The sequence below is a fragment of the Carassius auratus genome, chromosome 38, assembly GCF_003368295.1.
Source record: "Carassius auratus strain Wakin chromosome 38, ASM336829v1, whole genome shotgun sequence".
NCBI classification, from domain to species: domain Eukaryota; kingdom Metazoa; phylum Chordata; class Actinopteri; order Cypriniformes; family Cyprinidae; genus Carassius; species Carassius auratus.
Window position 1 is genome coordinate 5,223,807 of NC_039280.1, and position 21,995 is coordinate 5,245,801.

At 37.2% G+C, this 21,995-nt stretch overlaps 1 protein-coding gene across 2 annotated transcripts in view; it reads left to right on the top strand.

The window, feature by feature from the left end:
- The window catches only part of macrod2 (mono-ADP ribosylhydrolase 2), a 489,520-nt gene that overhangs the window by 420,991 nt on the left and 46,534 nt on the right, over positions 1-21,995 (top strand). For both annotated transcript variants that reach the window (XM_026223581.1, XM_026223582.1), the window contains exon 9: positions 16,936-17,017. In XM_026223581.1, the coding sequence (XP_026079366.1) occupies positions 16,936-17,017 (82 nt within the window). The remainder of the gene's footprint in view (positions 1-16,935; positions 17,018-21,995) is intronic.

Below are 21,995 nucleotides of genomic sequence, written 5' to 3' on the forward strand. Positions count from 1 at the left end.
TCCAGTGCTTGGGTACAAATGATCTTCGCGGTTTGACTTGCTTTGAACTTTAATCTCAACAAAAATGCACACCCACAACAATGGCATGCACTGATTAGATTTCTCCACTTTCAAAAATATAGGAAATTTTGATTATTTTTCAGAACTGGTCATTGCACAATATTTTAAAAACCAATTCAGCCAAGATTTTTTTTACCAGACTACCCCATTTTTTGCTTTTTGTAACAAAAAATTCCCTAGAGGGCACCTTAGTTTCATTTTTACGGCGGAGTGTGTCTCTCAGGACTCGTAAGGTTAGACCATGACCCATTCCTCACTTGGAGAAAGTGCAGAGAGTTTTTTTTTTTTACCGGCAGCACTGAAAGCAAACACAACTGTAATGAAGCACTTAAATTTTAGGGGTCTGGTTCTCAATTATATTTCACTTGTAAGTGTTCATTGGTGACAGTGGAGGCACTGCGAACACGTGAATATTTCAGAGTTGGTTTGTTAGAGCCGCAGTAAAAAGGGTGTAATAGATTTAGCCAAGGACACTTGAAAAATTAGTCCTGTTTTAATGAGTTAGCTAATACAGGCCTGTTGGGTGAAGTGTGATAATGTTGGTTGTACATGAGGGGATGTTTGAATGGGAGGTGGTTATGATTAGCGTACTGTTGGATAAGAAAAGCTTATTATTCTATTCATCAGATAATATATACACATATCGATTTAGTTTGTTCAAGTTGAAACAGGATTTACTACAAACCCTTGATGCTGATAGTGGAATGACCCTTCTCCTGGAACACCCAGTAGCTAAAATCTCTTCTCTGATCTTCGGTCTGGCCTTGAACAGATCACTGGCTATAACTCCACGGGAGCTTTTGATCGCCTTTACCAGATTTCTGGCAGGATTTGAACTAATTACTCTGGTGAATCTCAGGACCACTTTATGGATCAAATCACATATTTCAGATGCTCCAAAAAGGCTTGTGGAAACTTCTAATGAGTCAGCTGAATGTGGAAATAAACACCCACTAAGTTTCCAAAACCTCAGATATTATTGGTGGGTTTAAGCTGCATTTGTCAAAGTGAAGGAAGAAAACAGCCGCATGTAACTCCCAGATTCTTAAAGGTATAGTTCACCTCAAAAAAATAGAAAATTCTGCCGTCATTTTCTTACCCTCATGTCATTACAAACAGTGTGGCTTTCTTTCAGTTATGGAATACACATATCCAGGCACAAAAAGTGATTCATTTTTTATTTTTGTGATAAACTGTCTCTTTTATAAAAGAGTAGTTGTTTTGCAAAGTCAAAAAAAAGTATACATTTACATTGTTTTGCCTCTAAGAAACTTTAAAGACTCCTGTTGATAGAATAATCCTCCAAGACATCTTTTAAAAAAAAAAAGTACTATTATTTCTTGTTTTAGCTGGAGAGAGGATGAATGGTCCTCTTCATCTTCCAGTGACAGACTTCCCTTACGATAAACTAAATGAAGAAATGTTCCCTATCCAAACTTCTTTATTCAGAATTTATTTAGCTACTTTCCTATCAGAATGTGTAGAGGCTGCTCATCTATTCAGATTAGAGATGGAAAATAACAATCCTCCAAGAGGAAGCGCACAGCTTTGTCATATAAATGATTGTGTGGAGATGAGAGGACAACAGACCCTCCTCCTACTCTCCCTCACAAACACCCACTTGACATTTATTGCTGTGCCTGCAGTGTGGTCAATTCATGTGTGGAGAGTGGGATTTTGCCCTCAAGGATGTTTCCACACAGAGGAGCTGGAATGAGTTTTAAAGTGCGAGGGGGGGCTAAAGATTTTTCACTATATGGCTGAGATTGAACCCATGAATATTAATTAGCGCTGGCTGTTGTTGATAGGTAATCTTTCTAGACGGTCCAGTCACTTACCTAATTAATATTGACGAGCCAAACCTTTGCCTTGTACAGTTCATAAATAAATTGATATTGTGTGCCGATGTGCTTGAGTTCTATGGCCTTGCAGATGATCCACACCATGTTGGCATTGAGATGGAATATCAAGGCAGTTTTATGCTTGCTCAGATGCTTTTCCCCCCATTTCTTTTTAATATGAATGAATAAATAACGCTTGGATCAAGTTTGTTGTAGTGCTTTTCTCTGAGATGTCTAAACTCAAATGTCAGCAATGTAAAAACAAGATATGATTAGAAATAAGATGTTAAAATGATTTATGCAATTACAGCTACAGGTAAACAGAGCACATAATGGATTTGTCTCTGCATTGAGTCTTTTTTTTCACTTCGTGAGCACAAATGTACACAACAACTTAATTGCATCCTTATACTGTACATTTCAGAATACTAATTTAGACAGACGGACAGGTATGAGTTTTGTTTTAGTATAATTTATATGCTATTGCAGTATTTCGTAATTTTTAGAATTAGCTTTTATTTTTATTTGTTTTTATTTTAATTTAAATTTTACTAGCTTTATGAGCTCATGTGATTTTACTTAGTTTATTATTATTTCAATATAGCTTTTATTTCAATTTAGTTTTAGTATTTTTAGTACTTTTCTTTTGATATTTCAGCTTTATTTCATCTGTCCAGATGAATAGACACCTGGATTTAATATCTAGATTTTCTTTTCCTTAGTGCGGGGGTCACAAACCCTCCAGTACCTGTTTGAAATACTACCAGGGGCTAAAACCATAGTGAATTATTGCCTGTATCAGAAAGGTACTTTATTGCAAGCCAAGAGAGGTATATTATATATGTGAATGTCAGACGACAGGAATATGAGCTAAAACTGGCCCCACTGGTTTCCAGGGTGTCCAGGTCTCCAGTTCTGCCTGTCTAGAGGAATCCTTGTGGGGGGAAGTATAGTTTTGTATCTTTGTGCTTGGTGGACTAAGTTGTTTGGAGTCTTTATAGTCTTTTTTTATTTTTATTTTTTTTGTCAGGTTAACATATGAACACCCTGAGAATCCCTTTTCTTGATAATATTTCAGCAGTCATGTTTTCTGTGAGCCTTTTAGAATTAGAATTAGAGATGCCAGATTGCAAATGAATGACTGTTTTGATCTAATTGGTTTGCAGAAAGGTCTGAAATTGTTCACAATTTTTAAGTTTAATTCATTCAGAACTCTACTATAGGTAGAGACAATCTGCATCCATAACAGTATCAAAAATAAAAAGTCTTACTATCCTCTACAGTGGGTGCTTGTAAATAGCTCTGGCCTTTAGCTATTTGTGTGCAAGCTTTGTCAGCCGCTTTCTCTGGGTTTATCCCACCATGTTAGAATCCTTGATTTGACACACTACCTTCACAAAGTCAGAGGGTGGTGGGTTTACCTGCTACATTGAGTTATGAGAGAATGAAAAAGCAAGCTTTGACAGCGAATACACTACTTCTAATTTTCTCAGGCTGACATCGCTGCTTCTCACAAGCTGTTTAAGGAAACATGCTCGCTGATTTTGACACTTCTTGTCAGGACAAGACATCCTCACATACTCTAGTTGTTTGCAAGCTCCTTCCCATGACTGGATGACTACAGACAGGAAAAACAAAGAAGGATGAGAGAAGTGCCAGTGGCACTCCAGAGAAGAAGACACATGTCTGTCAGTGTCATGTTTGTATCTCCAGTAAACCTTGCTCCGCTCCTTACCTGTAAGAGGACGCACCTCCTGCAGAGGAAACCCAGCATGACTCCACATAACTGAGAGAAGAAAAGAGGTAGAGAGATGTTCTGCAAAGGTTCAAACGCTACCTCACTCCCTGCAGTTATTCCAGAAGGCAGACTATGTTTAGAACACAGACATGGCTGCAGTCGTTTAATCTGCATCCAGCTGGATCTACCCATGGTGTTGCTGAATGGTGCTTTGCATGCAAAGTAACGTTTTAGGAATAACTGGCCAAAGTCTTAGGCCAGTTTCGCCCATATTGCAACCTGCATTTATTCATTAACCTAAAATATGCATAGGACATTTTCAGGCCCCACCCACATGGAGATGCGTTTAGCTGTATACGCAGAAATGTGGACAGCCAATCCGTGTATTTTGTGAAACGATGATGTCATCACCCCACGTCTCGACACTAGTCAGACACCGCTACATCATGTAACAGCAACATGAACAAACACTGAACGATTGTCTTTTTATTAACCCTCTGAAGACGATTAACGCGTATACACGTTATGAGGCATGTTCTCCTGATAACCCCGAAAATAACTTAAAGTACACTTTCAGTTTTGATAGTACAGATAAGAGCAATACATAAATCGAATCTGTAAAGGGTCTACTTTTTTTGTATACAGACATAATAACCCTAACCCTAACATTAATACAGCTTAACAAATGTATTGATCCATGTTCGTTTGTATACCACATGCAATGTTTATGTGCATAGTCCAAGTCTTCTCCGTTTTTAGTGTATCTCTGCGCTTCACACTGGTCTGGCATGTCAGTTTCGTGGTTTAATGTGCACACAGATATTTCTTGAGACAAGTTTCAAAAAAAAAATTGGATAGGGAAAGCTCCGGGTTTGCAAAATTTGCAAAAAATTTACTCACCATCCAGTCATCCAAAATGTAAATGACTCTATTGTGACTTTTTATCAGCTTTCTAAACTCTTATTCTTATGGCACCCATTTACCTAAGAGGATTCATTGCTGAGCTAGTGATATCATGCTAAATTGTTTCAGATCTGTTCCAATGAAGAAACAAACTGATCCCAATAGATCCTCTGTAATTAGTGGGTGCCGTCAGAATGAGAGTTCAAACTGCCAGTCAAAATATCACAATAGAGTCATCTACACGTTGGATCAGCTGAGAGTAAGCATATTTTCATTTTTGGCTGAACTGTTCCTTTAAAAATGAAAAATTTGAATAGCCATGAAATATAATTTTAAATAATAAATTTTAAATAATTTGTGTGTTTGCGTGTATCACAAATAAATGGAAGTACTTCACTCCTTTCATATACATTAAACATATTATTTGCATTTGTTGTATTTGGAAAGGCACTGTTATTCAAAGCAACATTTGGACAATATCAGCATAAATTCTCATTATTTCTTGACATTGATGCAAGTTGCTTGTATATGTACTGTAAATTATTTACAATATATGTGCAGTACAAATACCAATGTTTACCTGACCAGCAAAATAGTTTGAATTCTTGCTGCAGTTTTGAAGTATTTTTTTATCTAAGAGGGAACGTGAGCAAGTGGTGATTTATGACGAGTGCAGGCAGAATGCTGTTGTTCATGAGGAGAGGTTTGATTAAAATGCAGGGTTTGGGGGCTCTGCTGGACACCACTAGCTAGTCTTGAAAAAGAGATGGAGCCAGTGGCCTCTCCACTTGTCATTTTTGGAGCACCCTTCATTAGTGGGGAATCCGAGACCCTCAATCTCTGTCTGTCTGTCTCTGTTGGAAAATAGAGGGTTGTGTGGCAGCCAGCTTGCTGGCAAATGCTATTGTGCATTCTGCTGTCGTGTCAGCTTGTCATTTGGCATCTTTTTCATCTGACCCCACATCAGAGGGCACTATTAGCATTATTATCTTGTAGAGAAAGAGGACTGTCACTGTTGCAAACTCACACAAACCTAAACTGACTCTGTTTCTCTATCCATCTTTGTTTGGTGCAATTGTCTATGCATACTGTATATCCGAGCAAGCACACAGTAGACCTAGCGGTGATCTTGAATGAATAATACTTTGTTACACATCTGTGAAAAATATCTTGGATAGCTTTAAATCCCAGGATTCGATAACGGGTCACGTTATGGTTCCGAACAATTTATTTGGTCTTTCCACTTATTCAACCAAACAGAGAAAGAGCTTCTTTTTTTTATTTATATATATATATATATATATATATATATTTTAGGCCAGATAATTTTGGTTGCCAAACATTTAGGGCCCTGTTTTAACGATCTAAATGCAAAGTGTAAAGCGCACGGCGCCGGTTCACTCAGGGAGTATCCAAATCCACTTTTGCCATTTTAACAATGGAAAAACGGGTTGTCCCTATTCTCTTAATGAGTAATGAGTGTTTTTTGGGCGTAACGTGCAATAAACCTATCAGAGTCTCATCTTCCATTCCCTTTAAGAGCCAGTTGCGCTCGTTCCATGACAGATTTGCTATTTACATGGCGGAATTTGGCAAGCGCAAAGACAGAACGTGTCTCTGAGATGAAACAGAGCTGTTCATGTGTGAGCAAATACATAGCCTAATTCTGATACATGTGATGACTATCCATTTTGACATGTAGGCATTTATATATATGTATATATATCCTACAAAAAAAATCTTATGCATTGCAATCCTTAAATTTTTAATATTTGACATGTTTGTGTGCTGCTGTGTGTCCCTGTGTTTAATAAGCAGCGTGTACGCGTGTTGTGGACCCGCCTATATTAACACGCTCTATAAATAAAAACATTGCGGCAGACTTTAGACCAGGTTTGAGTTGGTCTATGGCGCAGTCTATTTTCAGCCCTTTAAAATCTCTTTTTTAGACCAGCACGCCCATGGACGCAAAAATGAGTGCAAATGCATTTGCTAATTAAACGAAGTGGCGCTGGACGGGAAAATGAGAACAGCACTGGACTGAAACTAGCAAACACACTTGTGCTGTGCCTTTGGTCGCATTGCGCCGGGTGTATTATAGGGCTCTAAGTGTTTCTCTCATGAGCAGAGATATACTTGAAAAGTGGTATATGTGTAATGTCAATATTTAATTTTCCTTTTGTTTTAGCCATGCACAGTGGATAACCCCTTTCATCACTTTAATTACAGTCTAACACCACAGTCCGACAACCAGCTGTAATGGATCAATGCTCTATTAGCTGTATGCTCATGTTACACTGACACACGCTTCTGTTGAGCCTCGTTTTCCCCTTGCTCTCACAGCACCTATCCAATCCATTACAAAGCCAAAAAGTGGCAATGTGTCCCTCAAGAAATTGCATGTTCCCCAGCTGCGGGCTATTTTCCCGAAAAAGTGACTATGGCGTTATTGTCAAATAAGCTGTTAGCATTTCAGCTGAGGTGAAATGGACTCCATTTTTCATCCTTTGGGAGGACAGCGTGTGCTAGTTGACATTTACTTACTGCCGTATTATCTATCAGATCAAGAGCCCCAGAGTGGTGGTGAAAGTTACGCCCATGCTGTGACATTTTACAGTATTCTGTATTTTAGTGTATATAAATGCAAGCTTTTCAAACGTGGCTTTCTTTACGCTCCAGAGGGAATGAATGTTGAAAAAAGCATGTCTTGTTGTTTAGCCATTGAAGTGGGGTTCTTGTGAGGAGAGACTTCAAAAGCAGTGTATTTTTGCTGACATTAGTTATCTCACTGTAATTCCCTCACATCCTTTGCTTTTAGTTTTATAGCTGCTATTTTAATTTTCTATTATACATCTGTGAAGAATATCTTAGCTAGCCATAAACCCCAAGCTTGATTTACGCAGTATGGTGGTTAATTCATTATCGGTTTTTCATCTTATGGGCACAGTTTAGGAACATTGCATTTGAATGTTTTATGCAGAAAATGTTATGCAATGTGGTTTTTAATAAGACAAAACACTTTGCAGTGTGTTAAAATGTCTATTATATAACTGATCCTAAATGAGGCCTGGATGCTAAATGGGTCACCATGGCATTGCAGTTGTTTTGAAATAATATCTTGTTTAATAAAGTGGCATTTTAATGAACATTTGTGTCTTTAATATAAAAGACAGTTAGAAAAGTGCAAAAAAAACACCCTTTAGCAAATGGCTTTTTACTTCTTTGGGTTAAAGTTAACTAGCTTATAGTGTCAAGCAGGGTATGTAAATTAGCATATGCTAACAGTTGAACCTTTGCTAACATTTTCTTAAAGGGGTCATATGATGCTTTTTTTTTAAAGCTCATTATTTTGTGTATTTGGTGTAACCGAATACGTTGACATGCTTTAATGTAAATTATTTTCAAATACTGTACATTATTGTAGGTCTTCTGTGCCCCGCCTCTCTCAAACGCGTCGTTTTCTACAAAGTCCCTAATTCCAACAAGCGCAGTCTGCTCTGATTGGCCAGCTCACCAAGTGCATTGTGATTGGCCGAACACTTCAAGCACTCGTCGGAAATCTCCTTTTCCATAATCGCAAGCTTCATCTTTCAAAATAAATGTAAAGAGAGTTAATAATGTCTTTAGTTTTACCATCAGTTCAAGCCCGAAAGAGAAACAAACTCAGAAGCGCCAGATTGTCGTAGTACATTCAGAATAACCTCCTCTACTAGGTTCACAAAATGGTCCTCCATAAAATGCATTGCTGTTCTGTTGTAAGTAATCTTAAAGATTCCTAAAAATGCATTTACTTTCAGAAGGCCAAATAAAGGGTTTAGCTTTCACATAGATACACACAGCATCTCCCTGACATGACTGCTTCAACACTAACTGTGGTTACTGAAACCACTCCTTCTTTCTTTGCATGAACATTTGGACGGCATTACGCAAATATTTCCACATAGTGACGTAGACATGTGGGGGCATGTTTGAACGAGCCATTTTTGGGGGGCGTGGCAAAGTCTTAACAATGATAAATAATATATCTTTGGGTTCATGCACCAACACTCCGAAGAGAAAATTTAAATTGCATCATATTGACCCCTTTAATTTAGTGGCATTAACATTAGATTTATTCTTCATTTATAGATTGTAACGTTATGAGAAAAATCCCCCAGCACTTTCCCCACAGTCCACCTGATGACTGCTGGTTTCTTAAGCAGGGCTGTTCTTTGATGTATAGATCCAGCTGTTCTGTTCAAAAGCAAACCTTTCAGAAGCCATCTCTGAAATGATAATTCAGTTTTAACGGTTATTCCAACAACTCCCAACCTCCCAATCTCTCTTTTTGAGGCATACAAGGTTAAAATGATGTCAAACTGACTGACTGACTGACTGACTGACCACTGCTTGACCCTCTTAAGTGGTTTCTGCCTGGCTTTGTTTTGGTTTATCAATTAGGTGGGACTGAGTGTTTGCCAGTTTTACACTACGAAATGTGGGAGGAGAGGCTAACATTAGAGACTGACAACAGTAAAAGTGAATGAGCAATCTAATGGAATAATGACTGCTGGGATTTTTCTAAACAATTTACCCTGTGGCATTACGATATACAAAGTTGTTATTGTTTTGGTAGTGTTGGGGTTACTCACATTACTGTCTTCAATAACAAATAGCAAGTTAAATGTAAAAATTAATACATAATATCAGAGCTATTTTTTTAAACAGTTTCTGTCACACAGTACTTTTCTATTTATAAAATGTATGTACCATTTTAAATCATTTACCTCCGTTTTCTACATTTTGGGAGACATTCATAGGGGTATAGTATATTGTTTTAATTAAATTAAAAATAAATTTTATCCTAATTTTTTCTTCTTTTTGTCCTAAATGGTGACTCGGGATTAAAAAAACAATGTTTCCAAGATTTTTATTTATTTATTTATTTTCATTCTTTTGCTTTTATTTTTAAATGAATTAAATACTCATCTAATTTTATTATATATTATCCAAGATTATTTGAGTTATTCTTTAACAAATATAAAATGTATCTATTTCTAGATAAAATTATAATACTTTTTAAGCTAATTAATTACAAATATTTTATATATTTTATATAAAAAAATCATTATTTCATTCATGTGTGTGTATATATATATATATATATATATATATATATATTGTTGTCATTAACAAAGATGTAAGATTTTAAATTGCATTTGCCTTGGGTGAATTCTAACAAACATATTTTTGATTCATTTCTGCTAATATTTTCTGTATGAATTACAAATTGGTCTCATCACCGTATCTGTGGATCAGTCAGGAGAGGTATTAATGCACAGAGGGTTGTCCAAATATTTTAAACCAAGGTTACTCAGAGGTTAGCATTAGCCTTGGCTAATCGTCTGTACCGCCAGGAGTCTTTATCGCATCACTTCATGATCTTGGCACAAAGTTTGTGTTCGGCCCCCTACATTATATATAAACATCACCATTGGCAGTCTAATTACACATGCCTTTTAATTTGTGACCGCCGCAGAGAGTCATCTTCAGCCCCGTTTCTCCAACATTTGACAAATCGCCTGATGTAGGTGTGTTCACTTGTGTGTGTTCATGCATCGTTTAATCTCCTCTGTTTATTCTCCTCTCCCTATTTAACCATTGGCAGATCTCCGGATGTGAGCGCTATTGTGTGTGTGTGTTTCTCTCATGCTTTTCCTAACTCTTTAATTACTGTCCTCTCATGCAGGGCTGGCTCAGGTGTGTGTAATTATGCTGGTAATAAGGCCTGGAAAGTCTCCACCTGCCTCTCGCTGGGCACTCTGTCCCCCACCCCACCCCACACACACTCACACACTCACACACTGTCTTTTCTCTCTCTCTTGCTCTCTTTATGCTGACAGACAGGACTCTCTTCATCGTTTCTCATCATGCCATTATGAGCCAGCTGATGCTTGTGCTTTTTCCTCTTTGTCAGGGCCGTGACTCTGAGTACAGTGTTAGGGGGTTAGTCAGTGTTGGGATTACTGCCTTCAAGTAACGAGTAGCTTTTTATTTATTACATTTACACACTAATATCAGACATTAATAAAATTAGAAAATAAAATGATGTATTTTACCTGAGCTTTCATAGGGGTGTGCATGTCATGAGCATGATTATAGTTCTATAAAGTGTGTGCCATGCTTATTATTTGATATTTATGTTGCATTTATTTGCGATCAAACATTAAAAGTCATTAAGACTAATATATATATATAATTGTTTTCTTTTCTCTCAGAAGTCTGTCTTTTTAATCAAATTTATTTGGTTTACAAATACAGTAAAAACTGATTTATTGTGGGATATTATATTATATAATTTAAAATCGCTATTTTTATTAAAATATATATATAGATTCAACATTAGTTTTTTTTATAACAACAAAAGTTTTCAATGTCAGTTGATCCTTCAGAAATCATTCTAATATGCTGAAAAAACTAATTGTGCTATATATATTTTTTTATATTTATTTATTTGTTTAATGTTAGTGAATAGAATTGAAATGTATTTATTTACAATATAATTTTTGTAATAATGCAGCAGTCTTTACTCTCACTTTGATCAATTTAATCTATTATTTCTGCAAATATGAAATAAATAAAACCCTAAAAATGGTTATTGGTATAGCGTTTATTACATTAAATTCAAAGTATTGACAAATGTGTCCACTACCAATTAAAGCATTACTTTCAGTAAAAGGAAAAAATATATAAATATATAAGTTAGTTTTTTTTTATTAAGTAATTCAATATTGTAATGCTCTACTTTTAATAGTAATGTTCTTCAATGCTGTGCACATAGAGTTTCAGCTGCACAGCACTCCTATAATGATGACAAATTGCTTACAACCCACTCACACACTATGCGGAGCTACACAGCCACCTCTTCGCTTGATAATATTCATCATTTGTTGAAAAAGGGACCGCAGTGTTCCAGTAATTACCATTATCGCAAAACACACATCATATCAGCGTCTCATTCCCATCTCCTCCTACCTTTAGGCCGATATACACAGGTTCAAGAGCTTCAGTGGCCCACCTGTCCCTTTCATTACGCCTGACAAAAACAAAAAGAAAATCCGAGCAGAAGAGTGTATGTGCCACAGCTAGTGCGTCAAAGTTTTGCTGGCACAGTACCCATGTAATTACGAGCCTGGGTGCCTGGCGGTGACAGATCGCTGGTAAGAGGGCCAGCTGAATGTCGTGGCACCTGCTGGGTTCTCTGAGCCTCTGCTTCTGGCTTCAGCCGCAGTCAGATTACAAGCAGCTGTATCAGAGCAAGGAGAATTGATTGAAGCTGGTCCTACCTGGCCAGGTGTGTTTCACCCAGAATTCCAGTTGTGTGTTGCTGCTTTGCAATTCCTCAGATGTATACTCTATTGAAAGGCTTTGGCAATTTTGAATGGCTGCTTTTCTTAAAATCTGACAACAGCAATAAGATGATAAAATAAACAAATGTTCAATAAATGTACTGTAAAGTTGGTCAGTTAAATTAACTTGAATGTAGAGGATTTATTGTTGTTGACAGCATAATATTCAAAGATCTTTTTGTGGAGTTTCTCTCATGAACCCAGGGCTCAAAAATAATTATACTGTACCATCTTATCCTAATTACTTAATTGGTTTATTCCTTTAAAAGTAGCTCAAATAAACAGTGTGTTGTCCTTAAAGGTAAAGTGTGTAACTGGGCACCTAGAGTAGCATCACCAAACTAAACACACACACACACACACACACACACACACACACAGTCGTTCATAAGTTTGGAGTCACAAAGATAGATTTATTTACTGTTTGTTTATTCGTATAAGTATTAATATTTGTATTTAGAAAGAATGCATTAAATTGATTAGAATGTTGTTTTGGACTCTATTCATCAAAGAATTGATTAGTTTCTACAGAAATATTAAGCAACAAAACTATTTTCTTGAGCATCAAATCAGCATTTTAGAATCATTTCTGAAGGATCATGGGACACCGAAAACTGGAGTAATGACTGCTGAAATCTCAGTTTTTGCATAACAGGAATAAATTACATTTTAAAAAATATTCAGAAATGGAAACCAGTTATTAAAACTGCAATAGTTTTTTGCAATATTCCTGCTTGTTCTGATTAATCCTGGTGAATAATTTCACCACTACTGTATGTTGCTTAGAGAAGCACAGCAGTCAATTTTGATTTAGCTTTACTCCTAATTTTTCTTCTGCAGTAATGGCATATACCCGTTGTCTGAATATAGGAGGATGGGGGACTTTTGAAAACTTTTGGAAATATATATTTTTTTGTGATTAAAAAAAAGAAAGATACATCTCTCTGCGGCAAAGCATTTCCTGTATTTCTTCCTCTCGCAGTGGTCCTTCAATCAGGGTTGAGTTATGACCAGTCTGGCCCACACACAGCGATCTCTGCTTCCTCATTAGGCCTTCATTAACCCTCTCAAGCTGAGCTTCCACTCAGCTTACCAGTGGAAGGGTTTGAACACCATTCTTCATTTCCCACAATCCCCCGCTGCTCCGCTGCTCAGAACTGTGGTTCAGTGCCGGGCTTTCAGCACATTTACTGTAAAATGACATACAAGGCTCTGGGGACATACATTGACCTAATGTGCTGCACAGACACATTCATGAAGAGAAACACTTTTGGATGTGTCAAATGCATGTTATTATTTTGACAAATAATATCCCTTCTGCGATGCATCAATAGCTTTAAAAATGAGACTCTCGAACAATGAGGAATATAGCTGCTGCTATACCTTTATGCCCTTGTGTTCGCTTGAGGATATCTGTAATATAGATATAGAAATATCCTCAGCAGGTTTAAAAAAAAAAGATGTAATAATGTTCCAAAACTGGTTTTTGATCTCGGATCTCAAATTAAAAGTCATGTCTGGTATGTTGGTGGCTGCCATATTAAGTTTGGGACTCTGGGAGCCTGTAGTGATAAAAGTGATCATATGATCAGAGTTAGTCCCTCAGTAGCTGTTCACTGTTAGTGTGTGTGTGTGTGTGTGTCCATGACCACAGAAAATTGGAGCAATGGTAAACTAGCATTAATTCACCTAGGACAGTTTTACATTGAATAATTAATGTTTAGGAGACTTAACTAAATAAGTGAGGAAACAGTCTCCTGTGAGTCTCATAACCAAATGAACAAATAAATTTATATGCTAATGAGTTAAATGGGACTATATTTCAGCTAAATTCCCACAACACAGTATTTTTGTACTTAAATGTATGCATACTTAAATACAAACACACACACACACACACACACACACACAGTGTCTACAGAGAGTAATATAAAATATATTTCCAGATCTTTAATATCATACACACATAAATAAAGTAAATATTTATGTATGGTATGTGTGTGTGTAAATCTAGGTTTAACATCGTAGATCTATAATAATGTTTATATTACTATCTGTATGATTAAATCTGTAAAATAATTCAGTACTATATATCAGTAAGTATATTATTGATTATTAATATTGTATATACGTTCATATTTGGATCCAAGACTAATAGTTTGATTTGCACACTCTCTTTTACCTTTTTCCTTCATCCCTCTGTTAATTTATCCTTTATTTTACCATTGGACATCTATACTCTGAGGCCGTTTAGATATAAATGGCACAAGGCGGAAACAGAAATTTCTCTCCATCTCTCCTCTATCTCTCCTAAATTCTAGGTGCCCCACTCTCTGAACGTAATGCTTGAAAAAGGTGATGACGACCTCTACTATCAGGACCTCTCCCCTTTCCATTCACTCTGTGCCTGAGGGATGAGTGAGAGAGAGACTCAGATTTAATGATCTAAATAAATGCAGTAGTATGCTTCTGCCATGTCTTTGCTAACCCAGTGGTTCTCAACTAGTGCGATGCTAAAATTGGTCACAGGTTTGTTCTGAAAAATAAAAATAAAAGGTTAAATGCAACTAATATGTTCATGTATAGTTATGGTGAATAAATAGACCATTTGTCCAATCTAACAACATTATTTTGCTGAAAATTCATGTCATTTTGTAGATGCTAGCAAAGTTAGACAGATGCTTTCATGAACATGTTGTTCTCAATGGGCATTTAGGTTTTTGCAGAGATTCCTATGGTTGTTATGTCCCCTTGTTTGGGTCCTAGCCCTTGGTCTTTATAGTATCTAAAAGACGTCTCTCATTCCTATCCCGAGTTGAAAGGATGTAGGAATGAAAAGTGAGCAGGACCATTTTTCCCCTCTATCTTTATGGCCACGACACCCCCCGGAGACATTCTCCTGCACAAAAATAAAAATGTTACTAGTCTCCAGTCAACTCTTAACATTTACTCCAAAGGGCAGGCCATAAACTATTAATAGACAGCTGTCTGTCTGCACAAGGCTGTGAGTGCGAATGATTTTATATTGAATCCTCATGTGGTTTGCCAGTAAGGGGTAGAAGAGGTGGTCCGGTCTCTCGCCGTCCCGCAGGGAGTCCTGCTTTATCTCCCTCTCCATCCACCGGCAGACGAGACGAGAGAGACCATTACAAGGCTGTCTGGGAATATTGCAATATTCAGCAGGGCGATTATCTGACGTCTCCCTGGGAGGCACACTTCCTCCGTGGAGGGAGAGAGAGGCCTACCTGTGGCAGAGAGGGAGAGAGTGAGGCTGATAAGGACCCTTAGAGTTGACAGAGAGGAAGTATCACCTTTCTTGGTTATAAAGGAGGTCTTTCAGGGCAGGAATGAATATTTATATAGGGACTCAAAATCTACAGGTGATCGCAGTGTTTTAATAGCTGTAATGCTTCTGTTATGCATTTTTCCAACTTCCAATATAGTTTCTTTGATTTAAAAAATATTTTATGAGCGTAACTGTTTGAGTTGAAGTTGCATTTCTAAATTCCTTGGTATCACCTGAAGGTCGGTACAAAGGGGTTTGCAAACTTAGTTATGATTAGTGAAGAAAAATGCAGGATCTTCATTGCTTATTCATTCTACATTTCTTTATGTAAATAAATTCGCTAAACCTTTCTGTTTATTTTCAGGTTTAAGTGACATTTCCAGTTCTAGAATTTCAGTGTGGACTTTTAAACCCAGCTGAAAATAATATGCAAATATGAAGGAAATGTTTGTTATTTAAACATTGGCTGGATCTTTGATTTTAGTAATGCAGTGTATTCCCTGCTGGTTGACGACAGTGTTTCTTTTTGTTTTATTCTCTTGTTCATATGAGCTCTTTGTTTTGGGAACATGGGAAGAATCAAAAGAGGGTTTTGTGTTGAGATCCCTGCTGTACTAGTGTATCGTAAAGATCTTAAGCAGGATGGCCGGCCTGGGTGGTCCGGAATGGAAGGAGATGGACTTGAATATGGGATCCGGTCTCCACAGTGATAAGGGAGTGCTGGAAGGTTTTTGTGTTTTTTGTTAAAATTTTTCCGCTTTGGTTACAGATGACTAGAAGTTTAAGCTTAAGAGTGAATTTTAATGTTCTTTTCTTTTGTATTTATTATACCACTTATCTTGATCATGCTCTTGATTCAGTACAAATGCGCTATAAAACCTTAAATAGAATACTGTCAGTCCAGTACACAGTATGTAAACTGTGCACAGTATGCATATTTACGATACGTCCCATAATATAATGCAGTTCAATCATCTTGACCTTTTATTTCCAGTATGATTCTACCTGTTAAGACATTTTATATAAATTAGTTTGAACAATGTACATGCAAAAATACTTTTTTTTATTTGTTTCAAAATGACAACTAGATGGCGCGCACTATTTTAAACGTGGACAAACGTGGCTACAATGTAGCATGTGACTGTCCGAGAATTTTATGATTGGATAATGCGCACTGTTTAAAGGTAGAGTAGGCGATTTGGTTTTAAAAACATTTTTTTGTTATGTTGGTTGAAAGTCTCTTCACAATACAAATCAATCGCTAAGTTAAGTGGTCTAAATAATTTAATAAGTTAAGTGGTCTGTGGAAGTCGTAGGAACAAAATTATTTTGTCCAATCACATGCGTTCCATCATGCCATTACAGACCAAGCGAGAATAAATGTAGAATAAAGCTGTACATGTAATATATGTTTTGGCTGTTTTGATGAAGCCTCACTGTTGCTCTGTGTATATCGATAGTTTGCCAAAATTGTTTGACTAAATAAACTTTTGTGCTGTTTTAAACACTTTGGGATTTTTTTTTTTACTACAAAGCAAGAAAAGTCTCTAAAAATGCCTCAGTGTCATAAATGAGCCCCCTAAGCTCTAGTTATGACAGGTTTGAGTAATAGTACATTCATATTTATTAATAGTTCTGCCCATAGCCATGTGTTTACCCAGAGATGCATTGATCCAGGTTTCCATTATGCTAAATGCCCCTTTTCCGCTCTTTCTGCAGATCGACCGTGTCATATTCTGCGTCTTTCTGGAGACAGATTATGAGATTTACAACAGGAAGATGTCAGATTTCTTCTCCCCAGGTACTGTATCTTCTTATTGGAATCTTACTTCATTTTATTTGTTGGTTGTAACACCCACTCAGCTCAAACCTTGTTACTCGGGCATCAGGCAGGATTCACAGTGTCAGGCGTCTGACTGGCGTGACGCCTGGAAGAATTTGTATCATATTTTGTAGTCAAAGTGCACAAATAAAGCACAGCAGGCAGTGATTGGATTCCACATAACCAAAACCTGTTTATGGTAATTTACCACCCAGGCTGAATTATTTGAACAGAAAATGATTTCACCCCACCTTGATCATAGAATGCAATCAGGATAACCGAAGTCAGATTGTCTTCCAATTAAATGGCTATTTCATTCAAAAATGTGTGTTATGTCAACATGTGCTCATTTACTGTCACCATTTATATGATGTTCCAAACTGTATAATACAAAAGTAAAATGCTGAAGACTGTGGTCACTTTTTTATCCAATTGCTGGGTTACACATTACAATAAGGTTTCATTTCTTAACATTAGTTAACATGAAATAACAAAAAATACTAAACCATTTATTCATATTAGTTAAAGAGTTACTCCACCCCAAAATGAACATTTTGTCATTTATCACTTATCCCCATGTCATTCCAAACCCATAAAAGCTTTGATCATCTTTGGAACACTGTTCTGTGTCAGCTGCGCAATGCAGATACGTTGTTTTCATCCAAATCGAAGCGTAAATGATATAAACAGCATATCCGCATGGCACAGCTGACACAGAACAACATACGCGTTCAGTGGATACTCTCCAAAATGGCACTAGGATGATGTGGAGGAGACGAATTATTGAATAAAGTTGTTATTTTTGTTTTCTTTGAGTACAAAAAGTGTTCTCGTAGATTCGTAAAATTACAGTTGAACTTGGATTATTTTACCGATCTCCTTGCTACATTTCTGGAAGTTGATCATGTTAATTACATTGCTGTCTTTGAGAGGGTTTAAAGAGATGTCAGAATGCATTAAGAATATTTTCATTTGTGTTGCGAAGACGAAAGAAGCTTTTTCGGGTTTGGAGCTACATGGGGGTAAGTGATTAATGACAAAATGTTCATTTGGGGGTGTGATAGTTTATGAGCTACTGCATTAAATAATGTTCATTAATGAAACATTACTGCAAAATGTTACCATTTGCTGTGAATAAAGAACTTTGGGGATGTATATGAGGATGTATAAATGATGACCCTTTTTTGTGTAATTGCTAAAATAATTTTCAGACAGTTTCCCAGATTCAATATTGCTCTGTCAGGCAAACAGAGTAATGTTGAAGCTGCCTTTGGGGAAATCAACTTACAAATGGCTTACTTATAGCACATTAAGCCAAGTTAGGAGAAAGCATTTTAACACTGAAAAAAAAACCAAAGAGATATGTTTAAAGAATATATAAAATGCTACATAGAAGAAATAAAAAATAAAACACACTGAGAGAAATAGGATAGGCTTTGTTAATTGGAACATGTTTTTACTGTCTGCATCTTACGGCTCATTGCATTCACGTTTCAGTTTGTAACCAGCTGCCTTTGAGTGATTTTTGGTGTTTCCACAAACTCAGTTCGTAACTAAGCTCTTAGGCCCCTATAACATCTCGCTTTTCCTCGCTGTTTGAGAATCCAAGGAAATACTCTAGTGTATGAATTTAACAGGTGTGGAGCATTTTGACTTCTAGTATTTCACAGTACGGATTGCTTGTTTCTGAAGCGCAATCGTTGTAGCCTGGAGGTCCATATGTAGAGCATGACTCAAAGGGGCTTTACTTCTGTCAACGCCCTCAGTGATCCTGAGCCTCGGCGGCAAACCCCAGATGTCGGAGGCACGCAGGACGGCACCTCCTCAGTGACATTCCACCTCACACTTTTGCTTGTCTGTTTCTGGTTGGATCATGTGGTCTCTGGTGCTGGCGTTGGTTTATGTAAAGATGAACTGTCGTTTGATGGAACTTTAGAAGTCGGTTCCTCGGTTTTCACTTTCTTTGTCTTGCACTTTGGCCTTGTGTCAATGTCAATATGACTGTTTTGCTTTCACCCAATCCCTCACTTTGTCTCTCTTTAATTTTTTACTCCCACTCCCGCCTTATCAGACGTGGCATTAGCTAGTTCCATGGGAACTTGTCTATTGTGTGCCCATGTAGCGTTTCTCTCTCTTTAAAGGCCAAGTCTCTCTCAGGAAGCCTCTTTTCAATCTCCCTGAGCGCTAAACAAACATATGATGTGAGTGCAGGCTGCACCGGAGCCCTTTTGGACCTTCCCAAGTGTCCTGCTGTCTCGCTCCTCCGTCTGAAGCTCGCTGCACTTCCATGACAAGACCCCCTGGAGGTTTCCAAATGAGCTGCTGCCTGGAGGTTCATCATTTGTATGGACACACACATACACAAACAAACAGGGGAATGGTGAATGCAAAGTACCGGGAGAGTAATATAATCCACCATTACCTCTCCTCAAACACATACTAGGACCTGTGAACCGGGCGGAATAATAGGTACTCACTTTTTCCCCTACTTGCTGAATGTTTTGTTTCTGTCATGTTCCTGTCACACACACACAAACACACACATACACACACTTTCTTTCTTCCAGGTTGTGCTGAAAGATCGAATTCACCAGAGAATTTGTAATTATATCAGCCAGTTCCGTGTTCCCCAGGCGTGTCTCTTTGTATTAGTGTTCAGAAATGAGATGGCGGAGGCGCTACTCTCTTAATTTACAACCAATCAGAATGAGTCAGTCACCCCACTTCAGCTTTCTCCAAATTAGAGGATAGTATTCTCCTTCTCACTCATTCTGGTTTTTTTTTGTGTTTTTTTTGGACCTCACTGAAGTCTCTTTTGGTTCAAAAACAATTAAATTTGAAAGGACCATATTTTATAGTTTTGCAATATATTTAGGTCAAAGGCGTCATGCCCATTCACATGCCTCCTCTGATTTCTGATCCAAGTGGATTTTGAATGCAGCTTCCAAAAGACAAAAATAGCCGATTAATATTTTTTTTATTTGATACAATCACACTGGTTTGTTTATATCGTTCAGTGCGGCACACCATGAGCTGCTAAATTCAAATCTGCGTTCTGCCGGAGACTGACGCGTTTTTGCATCGCTGCATTCTGACCAATCACACAATTCTGTTGAGTTTATGAATGTTATGGCCAATCAGAGACATTCAGTTGAGTCATCGCTGAAACGCTGTGTTTTTTGCTCGCTGACTGAATTATCTGGCAAATTATCTCATCAGAAACAACAAAGTGCAGATGTGCGTATGAATGTAAGTAAGATATTAATTTCACAGTGTAAACAGCTTGAGTGATTTTAATGGGAGTTTTTGAGAGTGCCTGAACTCTGGCTAAACTAAATGAAAATGTTCGTTGATAATGAAATAACGTTCTTTGCTCTCTGTAAAATTAAAGTGTTATAATTAGTAGAGGTGGGAATCTTAAGGCACTTAACGATTCGATCCGATTCCGATTCTGGGAGGAACGATCCGATTCCCAAAACGATTCTTAATTAATTATCCTGCTGAGCAAAAAATACTCTAAACTTTTTATTTTAACCAAAATTGGAGTTACTATGCTTTTTATATAGTTAGAATATGTGTTTGACAGTATTGCCAAATTAAAAATGATTATCAATATTTCTTTTTCAATACTTTTAATTTATTAACAAAGTTATTTTCAGGATTTAACAAACTCTGAGTGAATGGTAAGACATACAATTGCAATGAACAATCATTAAGAATAAACAGTTCTCAATTTGTATGACAGGGAAAATTAGGGATTCTAAGATGTGATCTTTACACTCACTGTAGAGTGCGGGGACAGCCGTCTCACTAAAATAACGACGTGAGGGCAAAGTGTATCGTGGCTCAAGTACCTGTAACATCGTGCGAAATCCTTGGTTTTCCACAACGGAGTACGGGCGCAGATCTTTGGCAATAAAACCCGCCACTAATCGGGTAATTCGTTTTGCCTTTTCAGAATTCGGTGGAAGCTTTGCTACTTGATCCAGGGTCCTTTGAATGTAACCGGGAGTGTTCGTGATTGGAAGAGTGGAAGTGGAACCGCGTAATATGTTTCTTCATGTTAGTCGTGTTGCCGAAATATTTGAATTTGGCGCTACAGACTTTGCACACAGTATGGCTTTTATCAACGACACCTTCGGTGTCTTCAGAAAATCCAAAATGTTGCCACACATCTGATTTTAAATGAGATGGTGCAGGTCGTAGTTTGTCCATTTTATCTTAAACGAAGCTAATTCACCAGCATATGAACGGTCGTCCATCACCGTCTTTTTTGTTTGGTCAAGTGAGTCTTGACAGCGCTCGAATTTGAATTGAACACAGAATCGATTCAGAATTTTTTAGAATCGATTCTGGATCGTTAGATAACGAATCGCGATGCATCGATGCATCGAGTTTTTCTCCCACCACTAATAATTAGTAACTTACAATGTTGTTATAAAATTCACATTAAAAGCAAAGTCAGTCGTATTAAAAATATTTTATGGCATGACAACCATATCTGGTACTTGAGTAAAAAGTCCGGGTTTTATGTGTCGTTAATACTGTAGATTACTCTTTAAGTCTACTTTGCCCTTCACCATTTATTGATCAAATAACCTAATCTATAAAGGTGCAAAATGCATTTACTTACACATATTTGAGAATCGAGATGTTTCCTGATATAGGTTGCACATTTTGAAATATTTCGAATAAATAGGGAAACAAAATAAATAAAACATGAGCCTATATCAGTTATACAGTGCCCCTCCACACACACACACACCCTCAAAAGTCATGAGTGCATGATGCCCCTGTGTGGATGCTTTTTTTCCCACTTAGCGCACTTTCACATCACTTGCATCATAGCTTTGCACCAGATTGTTATTATTATTAATTATTTATTTTTTGGTTAAAAAAAACAGGAGCTATACAGGAAGTTGTGAATAAGTCTTTTGATACATTAGCACCGTTTTTA